This window comes from Phasianus colchicus, chromosome 16 (assembly GCF_987193195.1).
Source record: "Phasianus colchicus chromosome 16, bPhaCol1.hap1.1, whole genome shotgun sequence".
NCBI lineage: Eukaryota > Metazoa > Chordata > Aves > Galliformes > Phasianidae > Phasianus > Phasianus colchicus.
This window is the reverse complement of record NC_143451.1, coordinates 12417433-12440048: the sequence shown is the minus strand read 5'-3', so window position 1 is coordinate 12440048 and position 22616 is coordinate 12417433. Positions and strand designations below refer to the sequence as shown.

The window sequence follows — 22616 nt, the reverse complement described above, 5'->3', positions numbered from 1 at the left end:
GAGGGGCATCTGTGTGCTACATCATTCAAGGCACAAATTAACTCTGTGCAACCCCCCCCCCAAGTGCAGCTTCATCCCCTCCATGGGACGTGTGGGAGGGGGATTCTCCATGTGATGGGATCCATCGGGCTCAGCTTCTTTGCACGATTTCCAGTGCTGAGACCAAGGAGGGGACAAGGGAATGAATTCCCTTGTTCCAGAGGGATCTTCCCAGTGTATCTAGGACAGCCCTTGCTGTGGGCTACGGGTTCATGCTGCCATGCAATGATATCACTCCCAAGCCCTCTCCTATGCTTTGGGGTTTGTTTTTCCAAGTTCCTTCCCCAGCTCCAGGATGACAAGGCTTTGGCAAAGGCTGTTTTGTGACGCCTGCTCCCCGCTTTACCTTTCTCTGCACTTAGATGGAAGAGAAAACAGCAACAAATCCCCTCTACCCACATAACCCCACCCGAAGCCCCCAGCCGGGGGCAGTGGTGGAGGGCACCAAAATTAAACCATCACTCCCGAAATAGATCCGTCTCAGAGGGCAAAAGGCGAATGGAATGAAAAATAAGTTACTATTTTTGAAGCCTGGCTGCAGTTGTTATGGCAACGAAAGCCTCACGAAATCCTGCAGGGGAACAGCTCCAGCCCCATGCCCCGAGCCCACAGATCTTTACGTGCTGCTTTATAGTTTTAATCGAGGTTTCCTATCAATTAGCAATTTATCTTGCACAATGCATTGCTTTTTGCTATTTAGGTCTTGCACGGACTACCGAAGCTCTACAGGCAGCTGAAAGCAAACCATCTTCAGGCTGAAGAAAGGCATAAACCATACAGTGAATGCCTTGCTTCTAATACTGGGGGAAAAAAAACACTACTGAAAATACATTTTAAAGTAGTGCATAAAGCCTATACTCAATAATTGCTCACAGTGAGGGTTTCTGAGGTGCTGGGGTGCCCCAAAAGCAGTGATTTTTGGTCGTGTCATCAAGGCGGAGGTCAGGAAACCTCCCCAAAAACATGTGAGGCCCCAGATTGTGCAGGTCCTGCAGCTGGGGACACTCCTGGGCCGGGTCCTGGCAGGATCACAGCCCTATTCATGGCAATCAGCTATCTGTGATGGGAATAAGCCATATTTAATGGGAATAACCCACATGTGATGGGAATAGTGACCCGCATGTGATGGAATAACCCATATTTAATGGGAATAACCCACGTGTGATGGCAATAACCCACATTTAATGGCAATAACCCACGTGTGATGGGAATAGCCGCACTCCGAGCATCACGATGGCGGCACCGCGCTCACTGCAACAGCTCCCAGGAGGTTCTGCCGCCCTCCTGCAATAGGGACAGCCGCTGTTCGGGGCAGAAGGACTGACGGACTCGGAGCGGGGGGGGGGGGGGTCCGCGTGTAACCCCATTCCGCTGCCAGCCCCCCCCCCCGCTCAGCGCTCTGTCCCACAGCTGAGCGCTGAGGACCTCTCGCGGCACGGAGCGGAACTGCAGGGCTCGGGCAGCGCCGCCCGCACCCTGCGGCGCAATGACAGTCACGTGACCGCGCGGACACCGCCACCTCCAACCAGCAGTCTCCCATCCATTCGCCGGCCCTTCCGCTCCCCGCTACGCTTTACAACAGCACAACACCCCCCGTTCCCCCTCCCTTCACCCAACCGAGTTCGGCGCCACCATCAAAGCGCATGCGCGGCTCCTCCCACGCTGGGAGGCGGGCGCATGCGCGGTGGCGGGACGGTGGCCGCGAGGGCGGGCGGCGCGGATGAGCGCATGCGCAACCATGGGGCGGGGGCGGGGCGGCGCCTGCGCGGGGCCTCTGTGCCGCCCGCAGCGTAAACAAGGCGCTGGCGGCGATGAGGAGGCCGCGGGCGTGCGGAGCGGACCGGGGCAGCCGGGCTTGAGCTGCGCTGCCTTTTGGAGGCGTCCCCCCGCCGGACGGGGGTGGTTGAGGGCCGTCCCGCCATGAACTTGGCCGGGCAGAGCGGTGACGCCGGTAGCGGCCATCTGCTCTTCGCTAACTTCAACCAGGACAACACGTAAGGGGGCGGCGCCGGTATGGGAGGGCTGGGGGGTCTGAGGGGTTGAGGGGGTTGGGAGGAGCTGGACCTGGGGGGGCTCTGAGGTGAAGGGGAGCCCTGAAGTGGGACCTTCATCCCCGCTGTTTTAGGGGGCTCCCCTCCCCCATTCCTCCTTCCATCCCTGCTCCTATAATGCTCCCGTTGCAACCTCTCTCCTCCTCACCACGATGTGGGGTTTGGGTTCCCCTCGTTGTTTCAGCGAAGGGGTGGGAAGGGTCGTATTTCCACCTCCCCTCCCCCCCGGGCTGTGCGGGAGCTGCAGGAACATCTCATAGGGACCGTCCATCCTCTTGTCTCCTCTATCCCTGGGGTTCTGACTTGGGCAGCTCAGCCTTCACTTCTTTGGGATGAGGAGGGAGGGCTGTGTGCTCCTCGATGCCACCCAGATCTTCAGGAGTGGACCAGAGCTTCAGGAGAGACCCAGATCTTCCAGGAGTTTGTAGCCCAAACGCTCACTGTGGCTCTTTCCATCCAGCTCTTTGAAGCAGATTAGCTCAGGTTTTGGAAAAGAGGCTTCCCGCGTGGTCTTTGAACTTCCTTTTGTCTTTTGTGGTTGATTTAAATTCTGAGAAGGGTCAGGTAGTTCGTGCTGCACATCCCGTAATTATTGATAATTGTGGTGTTCTTAGGCTAGGAGACATTAATGTTATATGGAGTGTTGGAGAGCAGTGTCTTTCAGTTCAAGAAATGCTGATAGTTGGAGCAGTAAGAAAGGATCTGCCTGTTTGAAATACTTAGGAAATGAAACTGGTGGGAAATAGCTGAAAGAGCATGTGAAAGGAGGAGTTTTATTTTAGGAAGTGAGTAAGAGGAAATGACTTCAGGTTAGCATCACTGAATGTAATCCGTGTGTGTCGTGAGGTTTTGTTGTTGGTTTTGTTTTCTTTTTGAACAGTTTGCGTGGCTCTTTCACAGCAACCTTAACACTTTTCCTCATGTATTATAGCATGTGGGGATTTTGAAGGCAAGAAGATTGTTTATGACAGCTGCCAGGACTGAGGAGAAGGGTAACATTCATGAAGGAAGTGCTCTGTTTGCTTTTGTAGGTTATGCTGGGGGTCCTGGGCTGGGGACAAAGAAGTGGAGCTGGATAGACCTGAGGCAGGAGAACTTGCAAGTGACTGAGTTGTGAGAGAGTCTCCAATGCGTCTGTTAGTAAATAGTTATCCATTCAGTGGATTGATTCAAACTGAAGACTTCTGCAGCTGTTTTTCAACGAGTGCAATACAGAGCTTGCTCTGTCGCTGTGCATATAAAACATGCCCGTGTTGTACTGAGATACCATCCGTTTTTTACTCCTTACCAGATAAGTCATAATAAGTGGGAGATCTGTCACCTGTTTCTGTTTTAATTGATAAAGGTCCTTATGTGAGTTCTTGAAGTTAAGCTGTGCTGTCCAGGTTGATGATCTGAGCTTTAAAATAAAAGCTTTACTATTTCTCCTTCCTTAAAGCAGCTGCCTATTTTTGGCTGCACCTTAGCTGTATATATTTACAGATCACTGAGCTGTGCCAAAAAAATAAAAATTCTGGTAATATCTGTGAAGAAATCTATTTAAGAAAAAGTATAAAACAGTAAAGTTCAACAACACCTTTGGGAGTAGTTTCTAGCTAAAGCACTTGCTGTATGATGCAGATAACCAAGTTGCATTCTAGTTCTTAAACTGAGCACGACTTAGTGATGCTGAGTGTCTTAAGAAGTTTTTATTGTTTTTTTTCTCTGTATTTTTTTCTGCTTGTGATATGTGTTAATTTCTTATTTGAATAGAGAAACAAGAGGTCAGCTGTCTGGGTTTATTGGTATGCCCCTCTAGACATCTAGAAGATTACCATTTACCAGGTGAGGAGAGGTGAAGAGCTCTTATTAGGGATGAATTACACTTTCCCATGCTGGGCCTTCAAAAGCTTGCTTGTTTAAAACTTGCATTATAAGTAGTAAGTCCTTTTTGAGACAGGCAGAGTGAGCAAATGCAGTTCTTTCAGCCAGCATGTGAAAGACAAGCTTTGTTTATATCCTTCCAGTCAGCAAAGCTCAAACCATATTTTAAGGTGTGCTTTATAATTAGAAAAACTGCCGGCAGACAAAACTGGGAAATAAATCATGTGAGTGCATTGTCTTTGTGTTAAAGCTCCAGCAGAGTGCCAGTTCCATGCATGCTCTAATTTTTCTGGCTTACCTGGATAGCAAAGCCAATTGCTGCGCATCAGAAAAAGGTACTTAGGTCTAGAATAGGTGTTTTTCTAGTCTTTGTGGAAGGTTTGGTAATTAATGACTGCCTCCTGTAGGAAAGAGATGTGCATAGTGATGGTTTTTACTCTTGAGAATTTGGACTGCTGGTACTTAAAGGAACGTTGTAGCAACATTTATACTGACAGCTTTTTCCAGTTGTCCCAATTCCTGGTGACTGAGGTGCTTTCCCTAACTTGATTTTAGCTTTTTTTTTTCCTTAAGTCTCTAACTTTTTTTAATGTTCATTTGTAGATGCTATGTGTAGTGATGCTGTCTTGTCTCTTGAAATAGCATCTACATTATTACATAGGCTGTCTTGCTTATTTATTCCTTATTTCTCTAAGCTTTATTTACGTCAGGGTTTGGAGTTATTGGCAGGGAGTGGAACTGCCTGAAAACGCTCCACCTATGAAGCAACAGAAGCAGGTGGTTTGTGGCTTCTCTTTGATACGATATATTTTCATTAAAGAAAAACAGAGGAGGTCACTTTCAGATGATGTTAGCGTGCTTGTTTGGCCCTGGCCCTTCTTCCCGTGTAAATCAATCATTGCACAACTCGGCCTGGCAGCTTACAGATAAGCAAGCTGACTGAGTAGAAGTCAGAACCGAGCAGCAGAAGGCTCTCAGTGATCATGGTGCTAGGTGTGCTTTAGCAGCTGCAAATCTTTAATGACAGATGCTCAATAAGAGCACCATTTAAGAGCCCTTGAGCGCTGTTTGTGTTCCCTCTGGAAGGGCTGCTGTATGGCATGTTTCCATTATGAAGTTTAAAGCTTGTGAGGGGAGCTTAATATTTTGTAGAAGTATCCATGCCTGCTCTTGGTAAAGGTGAGTAGCTTTTAAGGGAAGGCTTAAAGATCTCAAAGTTTACATACACCTGTAAAATAGGTGAAGCTCTCGGTCTCAAAATTGTTACACAAATATTCCTAGAGAAACGCCTTTGAAAGAGCATAATATTTAACTTAAATGATCTCCAGGTTCTATTTACAAGTTGTGTATCAGTAACTTAGGAAATAACAGAAGTCAGCAAACTTCAGAAAAGCTTTAATTGCATTTGAAGAATAAGTAATTAAGTAATGAAGCTTGAAAACCAAATAGTCACAGTAGTTTTGAAAACAGTGCTAACGAGAGGACAAAACAAAGCCTTGCATTTGGATTTCTAATGGAAACATCAGGAAGGCTTATTTGCAAGGCCTCTGCCTTCATTATGTATGGAGTTGCATGTGACAGGTATCAGTCCACCTTGATTCTATGTCCTGAGTAAATATTTATAGTTCTGAAGCTGTGGAATATGCTTCTTGTTGGGGCAGTTGTGTTATAATTCCCTTACCTGGTGATGCTGGAATCTCTGCATTAAAGCTATCTTCTCTTGATTCTGTTGTTGAACTGCTTGTGCTCAGAGCACGGAGTGTTGGGCACTGAGCTTTCACTTCTCTGCTTCTTGCTCATAGGTTCAGGTGTCACTTTTGGTTCTTGAGAACAGGAGAGATCTTTATGCTAAGAAGGCTTTAAAGCTGAATTGAAAAGGAAAGAAGGAAGGAGAAGGAGATCAGGTAGCTCTCATATTCAGGAGAGAGCTGAGAGAAGCAGTCACTTGTCTTGTTGCTCTAACTGCAGTGGAGATAGCAGCTGAGCTGGGCTTGCTTAATGATCCTGGATGAGAGAAACTGTTCCACACTGTGTGAGTTTGCACAGGAATTCGGCCTGAGAGCAGCAATGTGTGCTTGGATTGAACCTTCTGTTGTCCTGGGCTACTGCTGCATGTTAAGCAATGGGCAAGGGGGGATTACTTTTGCTGTAGCAGGTTTAAATTTGCAGTAATTCCTTTCCTAATATAAAAGCAATGTGAAAATGTTTTTAGTGCTGCTGATACATCTTTTGAGTGTATGAGTTTTCTGCATTATCTTTTACTGAAATACCAACGTTGCTGACCTTTCTATTAAGATGTGTCTAGAAGATGTTAGAGCTTGGATTTTGGCAGACAGCTGGGAGGTGAAAACAGAGCCAAGTGAGCTTTTCCAGTAATGCTATCACTATTCCATTTCACTGTTTATTATTTTCCCCCTCTTCATCATAAGCATTTGTTCACGAAATGTTTTCTCCTTAGAAATTTACATTGGATTTTAAATGAATTGGAACATTAGTATAATGAGACTGTATCATAATGAAAAGAGGTTTAATTAACCAGTTATTTAAAATAGTAATGACTTCTGGAGTAGTGTTTGTACTGCAAGTCCTCTATGATAATGAAAATGGCGAAACCGGTTTTCTCTCTTCTATATTCATATTAAGGGAACAAAAGAAAACCTGTACCAATTCCTAACGTGTCTGAAAAAGCTTGTTCTAAAATATCCAGAGATTGACCAAGCTGATTTCCCACTGTAGGTGAGCCCTTACAGGGAATGTCAGCATCTCAAAGGGAGCATGTGAAATATTTCTAAGCACTGGTTGCTTGATGAGGTTAGTTTTAATTATTTATGACAGCTGTTTTTAAAAATGCTCTCAAGATTTATGTGGTCTGGAATCAAACTACAGCATTATCTTTGGAGAAAAAGAATAAGTGGGTAAACACAGTTTCATAAATCACAGCTACGTTGGTAGTTTTGTACTGGGAAGAAATCTTGATGGTGAAATAGCTCAAAGTGTACAATATAAGGTTTGTGATAGAGGCTGTAAGCAGTGGGCTGAAAGAACACCTGTGTGTGGTGTGCTGGTAGGAAAAAAGTGGTAATTTTTTTGGATATTGATCTCTTTTCAATTCCAGTCTCTCATCAGCTTTTGAAACTTGGTGATTATAAAGCATAACAGCCATGATGTTAAAGGAGCTTCTGATGATAAACTGCAGTATCTTCGTGTTGGCCACTGCCCATTTGAGCACTGGTTGAATGGCTTATTGATCATATTTCTTCCCATATGGCAGCACGTTTTCAGGAGGTGAGGTAATTTTGCCAAGATCCTTGTTCTGTGGGATGTGGTCATTTAGGCAGCTATCGAGTGTCTGCAGGGCTTAAGTGTAACGTTGGTGTGATGGAAGATGGGGAATTGGAGCCATTATGATGGTACTGATACAAATTAGCCTCCTGGATTCTCTTATTACAATTAAAAAGCCTTTTTACAGTAGTTTCATAACAAGTAATTCAAGAGTGGCTTAAAAGAAAACAAACCCTCCAAAACCAAGAAGAAAAATGGTTGATTTTTTTGGGTACCCCTGTATACTGAAATGAGTTTAATTATGCTGACGTGAGCTGAAACTTTTTGTATGCAAATGTTTTGTGAGTTCATCATGACTTTTGTCCTGGAAGAAGTAACAAAAAGCAGTTGCCAATTGGATGAAGATCTGTTCTACGCTGCCTTTCTTTTGGCTTCTACTCAATCGAATGGTTTTTAGCATGGATGCAACTCTCTTCAGCCATTGCTTAGGGCTTGCTCAGATGAAGAATGGGTGGTCAGCAGGGCAAGGGAAATGGGTTTGCTTTCTGATGTCAGTGATACAGCAATATTAGCATGCTCTCTGGCAAAATGGAATTCTCATCCTATGTCTTATGTGGATTTCTTTTATATTGCAAGGAATCTTGTGACTCCTTTATTTTTAGCTGAATTGAATGCTTGTCTGCCTTTGTGATGTGACAGTTTTCATGTCATTCTGCATTGCCCTTTCTTTTGAGGGAAACAATAAAAAAAGTTATCTTTAGCTTCTCTTAGACCAAATAATAATTTCATGTTTCTACGACATTGGCATTTTCATTGAGTTGTACAAAAGTCAGGAAAAACAATGAAGAGTCTTCAGCAAATAATCAGATGCAGTCTGCTGAACATACCAATTCTTCCTGAAATGAAATTAAATCTGGTATTTCTAGAGTGGCTTAGAAGAGCAGCAATGAAATTTGGTTTTATAGCTTCTCTGTCTCCAAGCCTAATATCTTATTTTTTTTTTTTTTAATATCATGGCTATTGCATCTGGAGAGGCTTACTTTTCTTGCCTAGATGGCGAATCTTTTAATTTGAGGGTTCCAGACTTCTTAAATGTGATTTCTTAAGCAGACTGTTCCAGCTGTGTTTTTTTTTTCCCTAGCAGAGTACATCATAGCGTCGTGCAGAAGGTGATTTGGTAGCTTAGAATCTTAATTCAGGAGGATAAGCAGTTTTAGGAACAGGTTTTAATTTTCTGGGGACCTTGTCTAAAGAGGACTGGCATTGGAAACATGAGAGAGAATACAAGGGGGGAAAAAAAAACAAAATCCAGGAATCTGTGTTGTATTCTAACCACAGAATTGTCAGTGCATGTGAGTGGAAGTGAGGCATCCTGCAGGGTTCAGGAGGGCAGTTTGGCATGGGGTGACAGGATTGGGGCTGAGCCTTTGATTGAATGGCTTCCACAGCTTGGCACATTGAAATGCACTGTGCTCTGTGTTCATCTATTAGTTTCCATGTGTCCCGACAGTAATAAATACATGAACTGTAACACCATACAGCTGTGTTTACTGTTAATTTTCTTTAGCTGCTTTGGTGTATGAGGAGCTGCCAGATGAGTCTAAAGGTTTTTCAAGCTCAGAATGTAATGCCTTTCTTTACTGGAAAAGCCATCAGTCTGTGGGCAAAGTGAAAATTGAGTAATGGTAGAAAGAGTAGTTTGTCATTCATCTTTAATGTTCTGCTGTTGTTAAAATCTGCTTAACATCAGTGAGGGGCGTTTTTGGGAGCACCTCTGATCAGAGATTCAGCACGAGTATTTGTACAACTGAGACCTAACAGTGTTCTTTGGAGATGCTGGAGTGTCATCGAGTAAAAGCAGAGAAAATTAGAGTTGGCAGTATTTAATTCCTTTTCATTTTCTTATATGAAAGCTCTCCTGGGGTGCTTGGAGAAGGTTACAGTATAAAAAGCAAAAAATCCCCAGACAACCTCAGTTTAAAAGGTCTTGTAGGTCACATCTCAGGATGAGGAAATGATGGAACTGGTTTGTGTTACATTATTCAAGTCATCTTTCCTCCACACTAAAGCTTTTTGTTTCTGTGGAATTGGAGAAATGATCAGCATCCATTGGGCTGTGAGCTGTGAACAGTAATCTCATCAAATGTGAAGCAGGACTGCACACCTGGGGTAATTCTCAATCTCTTTGGCCTTTAAAGAGTTCAGGAAGTTATCTGTATGTGATGGCTTTTCTTGGTCAAACTTTATCACTTTTCTTACTGGGTTAACCCAAGGTGTGAGATGGGGTAAGAATCTCTCCAAGGGTAATTCACAGCCAATGTTGCTTATGTTCTTGATGGACTTTGTTTCTTTTTCAGATCCCTTGCAGTTGGCAGTAAATCAGGCTACAAATTCTTCTCTCTTTCTTCTGTGGACAAATTAGAGCAGATCTATGAATGCAGTGAGTATCTTTCTTATTATTTGTATTTTTTATTCCGTTGGTTGAATTCAGGAAGAATAACACTTCCATTTTTTCACTGGTTGTTTGAATGTCACATGAGCAGAACCTTAAATGTATGATGAATAACATGCAAATACAAAGCAATTGGTTGCTCTCAGGGTAAGCCTGTGTCAGTGTTATATATTTAAATTTAGGAGGTAGGCTGTGAAATTTGGTAATAGCCAAGAGAACTTCTCTTTGCTTTTTTAGTTTTATGACCAGTAGCCAAGTAAAGTAGCATCTGGGTATAAAAAAAAAAACACTGAGAGTGTCTTTGGGGTCTCTATACTGGCATTTTTGGGGCAAGTCACCACTCTTATACTCTTATCAAAAAAAATCCGAAGCCCTAGTCATCATTTTTGAATCCTAATCTTTGCTGTGAAACACAATAGCTGCAGCTTTACTCATTCAAAAGGCTGAATAATCGAAATTCTGGTAACTTTTTAAGTATGGGTCACAGGATGTGAGATAAAATGGAGGTATGCCTGGAAGAGAAGCAGTAACCCTGCTTTCCCAACTTTCTTCCTCTTTTTGAGATGGTTATAAGGATTCAGTGAATGCTAGGTGCAAGCAATCCTCCCTTTCTTATAAGCCATATGCAAGCAGATAGTGCCAGCAGCCATGATGTGTGCCTGCACACAGAAATCCTGGTGTATCACGCTACACAACAGGATCATCTTTGGACTCCATTCCCAAAGTGACCTGACCTTGTGTCATCGTAAGGTTGGAAATGGTGTGTGATTCAGATCACCTATTATCTGCGGTTACAGCCTGCTTTGGTGTACAGTCAGTGGAAAGAAGTAACTGTGACGTTTAAATTAGGCACTTGTGGTCAGATGAATTGTGTTGCAGCTACATCTGCCCAACTGAGTCATGGGCTGGTTGTACTGGTTAATGGGTGACTTGAATTCCATTTTATGCTGTTGAAATTTGGTACCTGACTTCTGTAGTATGTGAGGCACTTACAGTATCTGGCCTGATATGACCCGAAGAGGACTCCTGTTACATGAGATACTGAAGAAACATACTGGGAGAGGTTGAGCTGAACTTACAGAACTACCTGGAGGTAGTCCTTGAAAGAAAAAGTATAGATAGGATTAAGTGCTTTATTCAGAATATTGCAGTGGAGCAGCTGGGATTAGAATTTAGACCTGCTGATTCGGGTCCTGTCTTCAGACTATTCTGGGCTGCCTGTTTTAGCTTAACCTTTCATATTAGAAATTTTCCTCTGTGACCCTTAAGTCTGTAGATATGGAGCGCAGAATGCAAGATGACTTTTAATAGGAAACCTGGTGGTTTGACCTGTGTAAGCCAGTCTGACTTGGCCTCTGCTTGTCTAAATATTGAGTTTTTTGTATATGCAGCTAAATAGTTTTTAGTCTTGGGCTTGCCACCAGTACATGTTTAAAACTGTAGCCTTAGCATGGGGGTAGTGGGCTTTTCTGGTACCTCCTTCTAGGAAGGAAAAGTATTTTGAGACCTCACCATCACACGTGGTCCCTGCCTCCAATTTAGTTTGTACAGAAAATCATTGAATCCTAGAATTGCATGGTTCTACAGACTGTGTCATTTTGGGTGAGCACTTGTAAGGGCCTTGTTCATTGGGTCACCTGCAAGTTCTTATGTAGATATCTGAAGTAAATTACTACACATACTCTGGCTGTCCCTTGTATGATAGAACAACTAAAAAGAATGGGAGGTTTCTTTGTCCCTATTACAGACTTCACTGTGACAGCAGGTCACTCAACTCCCCTCTCAGTTGATTAAAAAATGAGTTTTGTTTTGGAGGGTTCTTTGAGGCCTAATGAATACTTAGATCTTCTTTGTGCACCTGGATTAAAAATGGAATAAAAGCACATCTGATTGTAATGTAGCTGCTTCTAACCTGCTCTCGTGCATGCTTGTGTTCATGAAACTATAATTTTGTTACATGTTTGCCTGTTCTTCCCTCAGTGTTGATGCTTACACCATTTTGCAGCTCTTTGTTTTTACTGTATTTTCAGTCTGACTTGCTGGTGGTACTCAGAATGGATAGAACACAAATACAAATAGGGAAAGAAACCAAACTGGTTAACAGCATTGCTATAGGACTTAACTGGTTCCATTAAAAATATGATTAATTCGGGTCAGCTGGCTGTAGGATGTGCAGTCTATCCTGGTACTTCTGAATGGTTGCTCACTAGGAAGCATAAACGACTTCGTAGCTGCAAAGAGATTTTTATCATTTCTTCCTGTTAGGAGAAGACAAAGGAACAGAGGTGCATCCTGTATTTCTAAAGTGAATTTAATTAATTAACAAAGCTTTTCTCTGGAACACTCACTGTATCGTAGTGTAGGAAATCTCCTTGTGGTAACAATCTGAGAATGTTTATACTTTCTAGGTGCTTTCATTTTTTTGGAGGCTTGTTGTTTTATTTCTTCCCCTTGCCCATTGCAGCTGGTTTCCTGATGGTGTTCTTCCCTGCTGGCTAATCTGCATCAGCCCAGGATAGGACAGCACTTCATTTGTTCTCTGCTGCTGTACCAGTTCTGAAATACCAGTTCTCCTGCCTTCCTGGGAGCAAAACAAGTCCCAGCAGCTGCCTTAACACAGCTGCCCTTGGATGGGGAAAGAAGCTGAGTATTCCCTCCTCAGCCCCAAGGATCAGGGGGCAATCAGGCTGTAGTCTGGGTCTTGGTGCACCAGCCCTCTCTGGCTCTTCTGAAAGGATGCTGTTATTGTGGAGGGCTCTGGGCTTGGATGGAGAGCTGATAACCTGTACTGTCAAATGACTGGAAATCTTTTATGTTACTTTTCTGCATGTAGAAGTCTGTGAGTGAGGTTATTGAAACAGATTTTTGTGTTCATCTTCTTCAAGCGTTGTGCTGTGTGTGGCATCTGGAAAATGGAGAGAAATTCCTTGAAAACAAACTCATTTCTAAAACACGTTATCCCTTTTGCAAAAGTGAGGAAATTGAATTTTCAAAGCCTCTGTGAACAGTTGTGTCTTCTCTGGAAAAATACAATCTTGTTTATTAGATTTGGATAAAAGTCAATTATGTTGCACGAAGACTGAAAATGCTCATTATAACCCCCCCTTCTTTTCTGCAGGGAGGCTCTTGCTTTCTTGCTCTCGTGTACAGAATTAAATATTTTCTGTTCTTTTTCTTGAAATAACTGCCCAAAGAAAGCACTTTCAAAGCTGATATGTTACACAGAGATGGCATTGTAATGCACTGAGAATGCTAGAACACTTTTCTTTTTTTCTCATGGAATTCCTGTCATCGGTGATGAGAACAGTGCCAATTGTTTGATAAGCCTTTTGGTCAAAACAGAAGCCTTCAGAAATAAGCTGGCTGTTTTCTTTTGTCTTCTGGCAGTTCTGTCGTTTAAGACATGTTAAGCATTGACCTAATCCAGATTCCCATTTCTGAAAAGTGTGGTCGTTTCCATGGATCAGTGCCAGAGGGCTCACATCGCTTGTCTTGATTCCTTCCTGTAAGGGAAGGGCAGATGTAGCCAGCAGCTGTGGGAGAGCTGCAGGATGGGGAAAACTGCTTTTTCTTGACATGGAATGGCTTTTTATTCATTTTGCTTTAGTGTCAAAAGCATGTGTGCAGCTAGCTTTGTTTTTGAGTGCAGTTTATCCAGCAAGGGAGTAGGCTGTCTGCTGTGAGTGCTAAGTGCCCCGTATCGTTTTGAAGTGTGTTTCTGTTGGTTGCTTAAAAGCTGCTGTGAAGGCCATGTCCAGAGGGTGAGTCAAAACCTCATGAGAAGGAGAAACAAAAGTGCCAGGGTAACTACTGGTGGGATTTGGGCTCCTACCAGTTTGATCCAGTACAGCAGATGCTCTCGAAGCACTTCTTTGCTGGAGGTCCCAGGCTCTGCTCCCACTGTCGTCCCCAGGTTTTGAATGATGATGTGGTCTCCTCCTTGGTATCCAAGTGTTCTGGTGACACATGACGACAAAATTAAAGCTGTTTTATGGCTATGCATGCAATGTGATATAAATGTGATTCAGGGATTCCTGTTTAAATTGGTTTTAGGTAGTATCAGGTGTGATATGTTGTATATTTAAGAAATACGTAAATAAATTCAGTGGCTGAAACAGGGTTAAGACAAATGAGTTTACCAGCTTCTTTACATAATCTTTTTCCTTTATGGGGAAATGTGCAGGCTCATAGCATTGCTGTAGAGGAAAGAAAACAACAAAGAAAACATGTCTGCTTTCCTAGGTTTCTACAGAGAGAACAAAATCCTAAGTTTCTGGATCTTAACTTTCCATCCTACCTTAACTCAGCCATTGTGCCAGAATGTTTCTGTTCTTAGACTGTATTACCTTGGACTGTATTCCCCCTTAATACACACTGTTCTCCTTTCCTGAAATCTCCCTCTGCCTTTTGTTTCCCCTCCCTTGCTGTGGTTCCTCAGCTGACACTGAAGATGTGTGCATTGTGGAGAGGCTGTTCTCCAGCAGTCTGGTGGCCATAGTCAGCCTTAAAGCTCCGCGCAAGCTGAAGGTTTGTCACTTTAAGAAGGGGACAGAGATTTGCAACTACAGTTACTCCAACACCATCCTGGCTGTCAAACTCAATAGGCAGGTGAGTAATAATTTTAGTGAAAGCAAGAGGGCTGGTAGAGCTTATTCCAGCACTTTCTTTGGTGGGTGGTTTTTCCTCTGTTGACAGAACTGCTATTTGAAATTAATTTCTGTGTTTCCAGTGGTGGCTTCTGTAATGCTTTATGGCATCTGAGTAACCCCGTTTGGTTAAGAATTTCTGGTTCTGTGTTTATATGTTTTGCTAGAATGCCTTGAGCAGGCTGGTCTGACCATCTTGCTGGCCCTGCTTTGAGTGGGTGGTTGCACTGGAGACCTGCCATGGTCCCTTTCATGTTTAGAATCACAGGATGATTCCAATTGAAAGTACGTGGGGGCAACAGTTTCTAATGGGCAAAACTTAAATCTCAACTTGTTTTTATTATTTTTAAAAACAATTTGAATCCTTCAAATGCAATCACTGACCTGGTGTAGTTTTTAAGTTGGGTGCTTGTAGTACTAAGTCATTGGTAGGTTCTTCTGCAAATTCAGTTTTCTATCTTCAACCAGTTCATTCCAAGTGGAGGAAATAGCATCTGAATGATGAACTCTTCTTAGCATCCATCTCTGCCCTCAGAATCAGATGTGAGATAATGGGATTCCTGTTTAAAATTGTAAGGGAGACTGACTGATGTTATTTCTGACACAGTGAGGTAGCATTAAGTGGGTCAGGTCTCGTTAAGCAGTTGTCCAGATACAGTCACCAAAGGGCAGATGAGGCATTGAAGAACTTAATTGTTTGTTTGTTTTTGAAGTACCTCACAAATGAGTATGAATAAGTAATAGGCTCTATAAACAGTTCTTAAAAGTCTTGTGTATTTTTCTTTCTAGCCAAAGCAGGAAGTGGGGCCCACATGTGAATTGGCCTCTAGAGGGAGAGAAATACACGTGGGCAGGCAGGGAATAAGGGTGAAATAGGTGTAGATAAAGGTTTCTGGCTTGCTTACTCATTCTAGTAGAGTAAATCATTTTCATTTAAATCAATTTACAATGGCGTGGTTGAGAGAAGTCAAGTATGCTGGTCTGTTCAAGTGTCTGAGAGCAGTTATTGCAGTATTGAAGCCTTGTCAAGTGGTCTATGTTATGTGTCTTATGTCAGACTCGTGTCTTCCCATCAGGTTGGTACAAACTTTTCTGAATTGGAAGGTACCAGCTGCGCTTGGATGCTATTTTTTAGAATCAATAACTTCATATAAACTGTCTTTTCATATCACCATTTAATCTGTCCCGTGTCTAGAGGCTGATAGTATGTCTGGAAGAGTCTCTCTATATACACAACATACGAGACATGAAGGTATTACACACAATCAGGGAGACACCACCCAATCCGGCAGGTAAGTATGTTGTTAACTACCTTAAACTGCCTCCTCTGTATTCCAGTCTGCTCGTGCAGATGTGTTGAAATGTTAGATCAGAAAGAAGCAATAGAGATGCTTACTAGTTAGATCTCTCCAGCACTTGGTACAAATAAAAGTTATGTCAGGTTAATGCTTTAGGAATTCCTTCTACTTGGTCAGTTAGTGTAGCTCTGACAGTGTTTTTACTTTGTTCTAAACTTCATTAGTAATTACATTAAACAAGTGTTCTGGCAGATTGAGTCTTGAGATTTCTTATCCCTGTTCTGTCTGTTGATACCTTGTGAGAATGATTGAGTTGATGTTTGCAAGATTTGAATGAAGAGTCAGAAAGCTTTACCTTTTAAGATTTAGAATTTGCTTTTTCTGACTGTGCTTTGTGGTTTTCATTTTATGTTGTCTTTTTTTACTTCTAAATACGTTTTAGGGTTGTGTGCTTTATCAATAAACAATGACAACTGCTATCTGGCCTATCCAGGGAGTGCAACTATTGGAGAAGTACAGGTCTTTGACACCATCAATCTGGTAAGGGTCTTTGTGAAGACTGTTTCCCTTTCTAAAGATGCAGTTTTTGGAAATGACTCGATTTGCTCAAAGAAGAGTTACTAGACATTCAAGTCCAACCAGAAAAAAAATTGCAGTATCCTTTATAAGGCATTATAGAACGTTGACAAAGAGAAGAAAGACCATTGAGTAGAGCTGGGCAGATAGATGGAGTAAAAGTACGGTTACTTCTAGTAGAGCTGTCTTTAAGTAGCTTTCTTCTGCTTGTATTCTCTATGCATGTGCTTCAGTAATTTTGTGTACTTTCACATAGCAGTTACTGAAATTGTTGTCCATAAATAAGGCTTGTATTTACCTTGAACACTCTTAACACAAAGATTTAAGCTGTGAATGTGTAGTGTTTGTGTGCTGTACTAAGGTTCTGTTTTATTGATTCACTCCTGCAGAGAGCTGCTAATATGATCCCAGCTCATGACAGTCCCTTGGCTGCTTTGGCTTTTGATGCAAGTGGTACTAAACTTGCCACTGCATCAGAAAAGGTAAGGTGTCTTTTTATTGATTTGCCTGCAATGATAAACTGAAGTGGTCTGAAACAAATTTTGTTTTTAAGCGTGCACAATTCTGCTCGCAAGTGCCAAAAAAGAAGGCCTAGAGTTATAACAAGTCTTAAGTTAAGAACTGTTAATTATATTTGACTAAACTTCCAAGCTGCAAAGTGTTGGATAATAGGGTTATTTGAATAAGTACATTTTAATCGGGCTGTAATCAGGGTAGTCCTCTAAGTGTTTCTGCTATTAGTGCAGGGTACTTGCTAGAAATCAGATGGTATTGTTTTGATGCTATCTTCCTAATGAAAGCCACACAGTTAAAGTCAGAGAGTTGTCTTGCCTGGTTTTGGCACATGATGACAAATGGTCTGTCTGAACTGTATAAATTCAAAAGCATGAAGCCTTTGCTGTCTGGGTAATAAGCTTAGGATATAAAGATGTAGCGTGATTGCACCTGATAAAGGCAAAAAGGCATCCAGATGAGTATACTTACAGATAACAAACATGGTTGTTTTCATGATCAAATGTAATAAGAGGAGCTGTTCTTGATGCACAGCTTGTACTCTACATTAGTAGCTCCCACCTTGTTTCTCCATTCTTCAAACACATCTTACAAACAAGCTCTATAAATATTTCATGCTAGTATGCGGTGTGCATCAGCTGTGCTAAGTTAACAGCAAAATGGTTTGTTGTACTCTGCTCACTAGTGCTAATATACAGTGTGGAAACTTGAAATGATAATAGAAGATGACTTTTTTTTTTTTTTACTTTGCAGGGGACAGTGATAAGAGTGTTTTCCATTCCAGAGGGACAGAAACTCTTTGAATTCCGGAGGGGAGTGAAGAGGTAAAGCTGATCCAAGCTAGTTATCTGAAGCTCATTCTTTACAATAGATCTCCAGAATGCCCTGCAGTTGAGCTAGCTTCCTAATTATTGCCTGTTGTTGTATTCCTCCAACCCTGCCTGTATGCTTACCACATTTTCAGTTTGAATGTCTTCCAACTTCCCCTCTTAAGACTTGACTACTCTACAAATCAATCCTGTCAGGATTTTACTTCCTCTTGCATTTTAAAAATTCACTGGCAAGGAAACTTGTTTAAAGTGGATCAAGTCTTGTAAGATATAATATATTTTTAAGGCAAATGGAAGCAATACGTCTAATTTTCCCCATCTTTTAAACCCTGTTTGTACCATGGCCATTGAAAGTCATTTTGAAATTGTACTGTAGTTTGTGGTGGTAGTAACTCTAGTTACTTCATGTAGAGGTAAGACTGACTTCAGATTGTTTCTGGTTGGGCCCACCATATCTGGTATTTGTCAGAGGTAAATGTCATTTAAAATGTTATTAAGGGGGCTCTTGCTCTTGAATAGTTTTGAGAAGGTATTGGGAGATTCAGAATGCTTTACTATGGAAGTGTTTTTCTTTTCTTATTATTTATAAAGCAGTGTTGTCTGAGAAATCTCTTTAAACCAGTCACTGGGTAAACTGCAAGTCACCTGTAATCTCTGACAGAAGAAAAGGAGCATGTGATTTTTACTGTACAGCCACAGTTCCTTCCAGCTATCACATTCATCTCGTGTGAATGCTATGGAGTTTCTTAGTGGTGAATGTCCAGAAAGACTTCTACCTACCAAGAGGAAGAAATATTCTCATTTAAGTCAGTTCCCATGAGTCACTTATTACTAGCTTTTTCTAACACCAGATGCTTTTGCATTAGAATGTAAAAAGTAATGCTTTGGTGTTTTTTTCCTTTTTATGTCTTCCCACTAGGTGTGTGAGCATCTGTTCATTGGCTTTCAGCATGGATGGCATGTTTCTGTCTGCATCCAGCAACACAGAGACAGTGCACATCTTCAAACTTGAGACTGTGAAAGAAAAGTAAGTTTCAGATATGCCTTAGACTTCTCAAGGAAATGGAAAAAACAGGATGAGCTCTTCAAAGAGCGAACAGACTTCATTTGAACACTTTGTAAAATAAAGGACATGACAAATCAGTAATGAATCAGCAGCTGTTCCTGATCTACGTATTGTTCTTGTAATTAATAGGATAAGTATTGCTGCCAAAGAGGAATTGGGCATCCTTGGCAGAGGAATGTGAGGGTAATTTGTTTTTATTTATATTTTTTTTCACCTCTGACATCCATTATGAAAGATCTGTCTCAGCAGAACTTTCCAGCTGCCTACATGATTCTAAAAAGCACCATGTTGTAAAATGTTTCTATTTACAGTTTGAGAAGACAGTCTTATTTATAACTTTTGTTGGAGACGGTGGTTTAGTTATTGATTAAACAGGTGAATAATATCTACTGTAAAGAGCTGCACTTCCAGATCTTATTTTTGTATAATAACCGTTATGAAATGCAGCTGTATAAACAGAAGTATCAATTTACAATAGGACATGCTTTAGCAACAGGCCGAGGGTATTATAGGACATACTGTGCCCTGCCGTGTAAATTGAGTGCATTGAGTTCTCAGGGCTGTCAGTAATCCCTGAAGAAAAACAAATAACTGTTTAATCTCTTTCAAAATGAAAAGAGCTTTTGAAGTGTTGACCCACCTTTTTCTCCATTTTGAAGTCAAAGTTGGACACATCTTTCTTGTTTCTTCCAAATTGTAGACCTCAGGAAGAGCCTACAACCTGGACAGGTTACTTTGGAAAAGTACTGATGGCCTCTACAAGCTATCTGCCCTCTCAAGTAACAGAGATGTTCAACCAGGGTAGAGCCTTTGCTACAGTCCGCCTGCCATTCTGTGGGCACAAAAATATCTGTGCACTTGCCACGTGAGTAAAGAAATGGTGCTTGCATTCACCACCCACTGGGTTGCCACACAGAGCTACAGAAAAGCAGACACTGTAGGGTGTATTTCCACTCCAGCTGAGTGGATAGCACACAGAGGAATGGATTCTGCAGTGCTTTCAGAGCCTCTTCTGGCTTAAGAGCTGTGTTTTGGAGCTCACGGTCCTGTGAGAGACAGAGAGGGAAGGACGCAGTGTTTGGATAAGCAGCAGACTATTAAAGAGTTGTTTAAAGATGTCTTTTAATTTTCAAAGAAGTCTGTAGAGAACAGATCTGTAGGCTTAAGGCATTTACTTTGCTGCAAAGCAATTTGGACTAACGGTTAAAGAAGTCCTTGAAAGCAAGTCCGTGTTGTTCTTGTCTCTAGAACTGCATAGCATTCATTAGAGTTAATTTTGAGAACTCAGTATAACCTTTTTTGTCATCTCTGAAGGCAGGACCCATTTGGCACATCTACCTAAGCAATGAGCTGAGCAGTAGTAAATTTATTTTATGGAGATTCTGGAGTTTGTGTGCTTAATTTGCTTGATGTCTGTGTTTCTCTCCCCTGATCTCGAAGCATCCTTTAAGCAATAATTAAACATTGTAACATTTCGGAAGAGAGTAAATACTTCTCCACAGACAAATACTGTAATCTGTTGTGCAAAGCTGATACCAGGACAGTAACTTCTCAATTTGCTTTCCTGGGTTATGTGTAAACTGCTCGATTCCCATGGCATCCTATTAGCCCCATTGTGGTTACGCCTTATTTTTGCATGTAGTTGTTTCCTAAGTGTTCTGTCTGTGCAACTGTTAGCAGTATTGCCTATCTAGGAGAAGCAAGTGTGGAAAATAATGGCTTGAAATCATAGGAGAGGAGGAGAGGGTGCTGATAGGAAACTGAAGCTCTCATTAATTTCCTCTGAACGCTCCTAGAATTCAGAAGATCCCTCGTTTATTGGTGGGAGCTGCTGATGGGTATCTCTACATGTACAACCTAGACCCCCAAGAAGGTGGAGAGTGCACATTAATGAAGCAGCACAAGTAAGTTCATATTAGTTGAGGACTGTTGCCTTTTATTGCTTCACAAAATTCAGTTTGTTCTTAAACTTAGTTCCATGCTGCAGAGGTCTAACTTAGAAGAGCTCGTTTTTTTAAAACTGGCTTGTTATCAGACCTGACATGAATGAGTAACTTCAGAATCCCCTTGTGCCATCCTTCCATGTATCTTCTACACTAAGCACTGCTTTACCAGCAGAAACTTAACGCTGTCCAACTGCAGTGAAGAATCAATTGCTGTTAGCTGCGTGATCCTATTTCCTCTTTCTCTGCAGTTTGAGTTCAGTTACTTTGACAAGAACCTGAAACATCTGACACCATTCCCTTCATCAATAAATCAAGTAGTTAGAGAAATGAGAAAGTGTTACTCTAACTTCGTGGAGGGAAATCTGGCCTATGAAATTTTATCTGTATTCTCTCTCTCTCGGTGCCCTTATTAAAATTCCTTGCATGTAGACCAGCCAAATAATGTTTTGTAGCAGTACTGTAGAATACTTAAGGAAATATGACAGGGCCTTGTTGTTTTTTCTAAGATTTGAAGGGAACAGATAGGGTAATATAATTGCTTTACTTACATGATCAATCATAAAATTAAATCATGGTGTGATATTACATATCCCTTGCATTATGACAGAAGCACACGGAATTGGAAATGATAACTGCCTTCCCTGAAGAGGCCGCATTCTTCCTGTTGTATTCATGCACGTCTAATGAGATATTCTTGTGTAGCTGTCAGCTAAAGCTGTGTTATGTCTAGGCAGATCACCTCTCCAACTAACACTTCTCTTGGTAGGCTCGATGGCAGCATGGAGCCAGCCAACGAGATCCTGGAGTCTGCATCCCATGACCGGCCGTTGGTAGCACAGACGTACAGTGCTGCTGTGACTAAAGGTACATATGTGCCTTCCTCACCCACAAGGCATGGTAAGGAGAAGGCTGGAAACGGGGCAGAGAGTGCCTCTGCATGTTGCTTCATTCTAGATGGCTGCGTGAGCTCGTCTGCTTCAACGCTGAGCTTTTCATAACTATGAGTGTGATGTGAAGCACTGGTGAGTGGTAGGAGAAGAGCACTCAATGTACGGCAGCTTTCTGTAGATGAACCACTCATCTTTGCTAGTTTCTGGGTAGAGAGTTGTCTTGAACTGTGTTCAGTTACTTTAGTAGTAGTTGCAATACTTGCCAAATGGTTCTTGAGATGCTGTAATCAGTTTATGAAGGAGTTCTGAACCCAGACCTCCAGCAAAGCATCTGAATTTGTAGCACTTGTGTTTGTCTGTGATGTTGTGTTCCTGTAGTTCCCTATGGCAGTTGTGACCTTTAAGCCTGATTTGCTGCTCTGTTAAGTTGAGAGGATGAGAATTCAGTTAATGCTGGAGTTCCCAAGTGAGTAGAGCTTGTGTATATGGCTCTTAGCATCTTTGTATAGCACTTGGGTTAATGTTTCAGCTGTGGAGGAAGCACAGTCTGCACATGCAGCATCAATTCCGCCGTTGCAGCTGTAATGGATGGGTAGAGAGTATAAAAACATAACTGCCCCGAAGCAACAATATGCGTTGCACACATGTAGAGTAATCACAGACTGCTCTTGGCTTGGAGAAACATGGTCATAATGAAGGCAAACATAGGGTGGCAGTGAAACTGTTGCAAATAACGTCTGGTACTTCAGCTGGAATCTGCTTTGTTGGATCCAAGCCTTAGTTTGTGCTGCTGATCATCAAGCTACTTCTCCCTTTCTTTGCAGCTTATACGGATGACCTGGGAGCTGTGGGTGGAGCTTGCCTGGAAGACGAAACCAACTCACTCAGATTGGATGAAGACAGTGAGCATCCACCCATGATCCTTCGGACAGATTGAACTTTGACCTGTGAACTCACTCCTGAAGCAGAGAACACTGGCTTGATGTTTCTTGAGGAATCTCGTGTTATGCTGCTATGAACTTTGACATGAGTTGGGAGAGAGGATGACAGACTCTTACAGTTTTAAGTCGTAGCTGTAGTTCTAATTCTATACCATTGGAAAAAAATATATGGTTTTCAATTCAGTGGCTTTTAATCTTGCTTATCTATTTTAGCTGTGTTTTT

The 22616-nt window shown here is 42.0% G+C and overlaps 1 protein-coding gene across 2 annotated transcripts; it reads left to right on the top strand.

Annotated features, from left to right (window-relative positions):
- The first annotated feature begins 1781 nt into the window (after positions 1-1781).
- Positions 1782-22576, top strand: WIPI2 (WD repeat domain, phosphoinositide interacting 2). 2 transcript variants are annotated; one of them, XM_031606881.2, is made up of 12 exons: positions 1782-2033; positions 9593-9675; positions 14126-14295; positions 15529-15625; positions 16074-16171; positions 16597-16689; positions 17474-17544; positions 18470-18577; positions 19317-19481; positions 20413-20520; positions 21329-21426; positions 22277-22576. In XM_031606881.2, exons 1-12 carry the CDS (start codon positions 1960-1962, stop codon positions 22387-22389), a joined length of 1278 nt encoding a protein of 425 aa, XP_031462741.1. In that variant the 5' UTR covers positions 1782-1959; the 3' UTR covers positions 22390-22576. The 2 variants fall into 2 exon arrangements, with proteins under 2 accessions (XP_031462741.1, XP_031462740.1); XM_031606880.2 differs by having other exon boundaries at positions 21329-21459.
- Positions 22577-22616: the final 40 nt, after the last annotated feature.